The sequence below is a fragment of the Pterocles gutturalis genome, unplaced genomic scaffold, assembly GCF_000699245.1.
Source record: "Pterocles gutturalis isolate BGI_N339 unplaced genomic scaffold, ASM69924v1 scaffold15260, whole genome shotgun sequence".
In the NCBI taxonomy this organism is placed as follows: domain Eukaryota; kingdom Metazoa; phylum Chordata; class Aves; order Pterocliformes; family Pteroclidae; genus Pterocles; species Pterocles gutturalis.
In genome coordinates this window covers 64,399-68,654 of record NW_010141057.1, presented here as the reverse complement: position 1 = coordinate 68,654, position 4,256 = coordinate 64,399, and the positions used below count along the sequence as shown (strand labels likewise).

At 41.1% G+C, this 4,256-nt stretch overlaps 1 protein-coding gene across 1 annotated transcript in view; it reads left to right on the top strand.

Annotated features, from left to right (window-relative positions):
• The first annotated feature begins 324 nt into the window (after positions 1-324).
• Positions 325-4,256, top strand: part of PHKA2 (phosphorylase kinase, alpha 2 (liver)) — a 37,626-nt gene continuing 33,694 nt past the window's right edge. The window contains 5 exon segments of the mRNA XM_010083902.1: positions 325-477; positions 1,367-1,414; positions 1,887-2,055; positions 2,889-2,971; positions 3,578-3,658. Coding sequence (XP_010082204.1) covers positions 415-477; positions 1,367-1,414; positions 1,887-2,055; positions 2,889-2,971; positions 3,578-3,658 — 444 coding nt within the window. The 5' untranslated portion in view covers positions 325-414.

Sequence of the window (4,256 nt, the reverse complement as noted above, 5' to 3'; positions counted from 1 at the left end):
TTTAAATTGCTATTTCCTCAATGTGTTTCAAATTTCACTCAGTAACTTAGCTAATAATCCTGTGTGGATGAGGATGCCCAGCTGGATGCCGTAAACTTCGTATCCTGAAGTGTTCAAAGAAATTTTGCATTTCACTTCTGTGAGTTTGGGAAAGCAAGATGGGACCTCACTTCTGTTGCAAAATTGCGAGCAGCCACAGTGTGCAGTCATCTTTGACTCTCTTTTCTGTTACCCTTTGATACGGAAAGAACTGGTGCATCTTAATAGATGGGATTTCAGGTAGTAATGTTTGTTCTTTATTCCTTCTACTGTGGTTAGAATCCAGTTACGGGGCTGCTTTCGGCTGGTACGGACCATAAGGATGCTTGGGTCCGGGACAACATCTACAGCATCCTGGCTGTGTGGGGGCTGGGGATGGCTTATCGGAAGAACGCGGACCGGGATGAGGATAAGGCCAAAGCCTATGAGCTTGAGCAGGTATGTCAAAGTCCAGTGTAAAAGTTACGCTGTTTGTTTTTTTCATATAGTAGTGGGTTTAAGTGGTGCATTCACATTGCTGTTATGTCTAGGATCTCTCAGGGTTTTCCCAGCTTGGAGTACGTGTCTTGTTCCTATTAGTATCTGTGCAGCACGTGGGGTTCCCGACAGCCTTCCAGCAAGTGAGATTTGGAAAACTGGCAGAGAGGGTAACGTCTGAACTAAAATACAAGCAAAACAGATACATGTAGGAATCAAACTTCCCCTGGTTGGCCAATTGTTGAAAATCAGGTTTTTGAGAGATTTTATGCCCAGATTTGCAACTCTCTGATTAAACCTTGTAATCCCTCATGAGGTATATTAAGGAGCAGAAAATCAAGCCTAGGTTGCTTAGATCCTAGGGTAGCAGTTTATCTGCTAGACCACTCTTCCCTGTGAGGAGAAGCATGCCATTTAAAGTAGCAGTCTTTGAAGTGTGCAGTTGGGTCATTTCATGGAAGTTGTAAATGGTGTAAAGACGTGTTTGATCAAATCAGACAAGGCAACGATCTCCAAACTGGTAAGACTCATGTGCTGGAGAATTGGAAGGGGAGGTAGTTTCTATAGTCTGCAGCTCGGAAAGTGGGTATCAAAAGTGAGAGTGTAGAGGTTGGTTAAATGGGAAGGGAGAGAGATTGTTCTTTTAGATAGCGATGTCGGAATGAAAATCAACCAGTATAGCAAAAAAAAAAAAAAAAGTAATATAAAGCTTTTCAGGCAAATATGGATTTTTTTTACCTTTGGCAGGACATCAGTAGAAGGTGTCAACTTTTTAACTTTTGAATGTTGTTTGTAACAGCTGATGAGGCTGACCCTGTGGGGGTGTCACTGGTCTGTTTTGTTTCTGCAGAATGTTGTGAAGCTGATGCGGGGACTCTTGCAGTGCATGATGAGACAGGTAATGTCATAGGTATGAGCTGAATTAGTACATGTTGTATTTACACAGCATTTCATCTGAAGCATGTATACCATTTGTCTTTTCTGTAGAGTGACTTTTTTATGTGTGTGTAGATGGTGGTGTAGGGAGTCTTTTTAAAGCTCTTGAGCAAAACTCTGTTCTTACTTGCACCTTTTTGAGATTGTGCTTGTAGCAAATCACCATTTTGCCTTTGGAAACTGATTTTCACCAAGATGCATACCTGTAACTAAGATCTGAACTCGACAAGGTAATTTCTTTCTTTCCCAAAGAGATGTGGGGCCTAAAGTTACCATTGTGTTTAAGCACTCTGATCAATTAAAGCACACTCAAGTGAGATAACAAAAATTAGGACCTCAAGTTTCTCTTCACCTTAGAAAAGTTGTTAATTTTGAAGAAGTTTGGAGAATTTCTTCCCAGATGTTTCAGATTTGAAATTTGTGGTGTTTTTTAGGTCGATAAGGTAGAGAAGTTCAAACGCACACAGAGTACCAAGGACTGCCTACATGCGAAGTATAACTCTGCTACTTGTGCCACCGTGGTTGGGGACGACCAGTGGGGGCATTTACAAGTGGATGCAACTTCTCTTTACCTGCTCTTCTTGGCACAGATGACTGCATCAGGTAAGCAGAAGGTACTTTAGCCTTGACTATTGTTGCAGTCTTTTTCTATTCTAGCTTTTATTGAAAAAGGAAAAAAAAGTTGTAACTAGCTTCAAAAACCTTTACATGGTTATTATACAGAGGAAAGTAATGTTTCTCTGGAAAAAAGATGTGACTTAATTAGGACTTCACATTTATGGTAACTGCCCTGGCAGTGTCCATTCCCTTAGTGTTTGTTGGTGTTCAAATACATGAGATATTCACAGTCATGTCAGAGAAGAGTTTTGTGTTTGAAGACTGCGTAGGGCGTCCTAATAGACAGACAGATTTCCTCGGAGAGTGGCAACATCAAGTCAGGTGTCACAAGTCCCATCTGTGTTCTTTTTCTTGCTGGCACTGTTGTATCTTGTGCTCTTTTCAACCGTACCACTCTGGTGAGGTAAGGATTTGTTTCCTTACATGTTTTTGTGTCTTCAGAGCTCCTTGCAGTTGACCCCTGCAGAGCGAGAACCTGGTGGTCCCTTGATAGAGCACTAAGCAGGCGGAGGGATGGGGAGCTGTGGGAAGTGGGATGCACTGCTCTCAAGAGCCAGAGCTGACTCAGATGTCTGCTTTGTACCCACCCTATCTGAATGCCACCGTCCCGGGGATGGTTTTTGGTTAGTCTTTGAAAGAGTATGTATTGGTGGCATTTGAAGTATTTTATCAACAGCAAGTGTTGAGGCTTGCTGCCCCAGCATGAGTTTTTCCATTGATTTCAGTGGGCAGTAGTTGGGAGTAAATAAACAAAAGCATGAAACTCACTGAAGAGTAAATATTTCAGTATAATTACTCTCTTCCTTTCTTTTAATCAGGGTTACGTATTATCTTCACCCTTGATGAAGTTACCTTTATTCAGAATCTTGTTTTTTACATAGAAGCAGCCTACAAAGTTGCTGTAAGTAGTTATTTAGAGGTAAATCATTTGAACACTGTTCGGATGTGGGTGGAGAACTATTTATTGATGGAGAAGGAAAATATGGACTTTTTTTTCCATGAGAAGATACCAGAACCTGTCAGTACTTTGCACTGTGAGCAGCATCTTTGGAGATGGTGGGAGGGCTGTGGAGGTTTTACTGGTGCCTGGGTGAGGTGTACTTGTTCTATCATAGTAATAGTTTTTCTTTATTGATAATTAATAATATTTCCTGATGTCTCACTAAAATCTTATGGGCCATTCTAAAAGGAGCAAAGTGTTAACACACTTTTTGGAAAGTGACCAGATGAAGAGGCACAGGGAGAAGCATGCACGGGGGAAGGATAAAGGGCTTTGTGTGTTCTGTGAAGACAGTGGTTCATGACTGTAGACCTGATTCTGCTGGGGTTTATTTTTATGTGCTGGTCTTTGAACATGAGGAGGGGCTCTTTGGAGACTTGGAGCATATTTTTTTTTTTTAAGGCAAATAAACTAATTTCTTGCAGGGGTCTGGTTATGTTGTGGGACAGAAGAGTAAACGTTTTCGTATATAATCATGCCAATTTTTTCTTGTTGTTGTTGTTGCAGGATTATGGAATCTGGGAACGTGGTGATAAGACAAACCAGGGCATCCCTGAACTGAATGCGAGCTCCGTAGGGATGGCCAAAGTGAGAATGTCTTCCTGACACCTCCTTCGTGGCTGTTCTTTCATGCTGAGGGGCTCTACACAAACCTGATGGCTTCCTTTGCGTAGTCTTCGTGGCCACTGCGATAGTTAACTGATTGTATAAGAATTTTTGTTTGGGTGTGAGTGAGTATTTTTTAGTGTAAAATACTTGTGATAATGGCTTTCATATAAGGACCTCAGCACAGTTGTTCCATGAGCCATGAATCTGATAGATCCAGTGAGGTGCAGTCTCATAAAGTGGCCTCAGGTTTTCTGTCCCTCATTCTTAATTCTCCAGCCCCAGTATTATATGTGATGTTTTCGTGGTAAGACTAAGTCAGATGTAAATGCTGGAAAACAGTAGAATATCAATCTGAGAAATTATTCACAAGTGGTTTAGAAAGAAAAATTAGTAAAGATGTACTTCAAAGAAAGTGGATATTTCTGGTTTCCCCGTACCACAAGGTCACGGAGATACTAAATGAAGCTCAGAAGGCCATAAATGTAACTGTGTAATTGAAAACTGGCTTTTTACATGGCAAAATATTTGACAGAAGTCAAATATTGTTAAGGTCAAAGGTGTAGGTGCATTTCAGCAG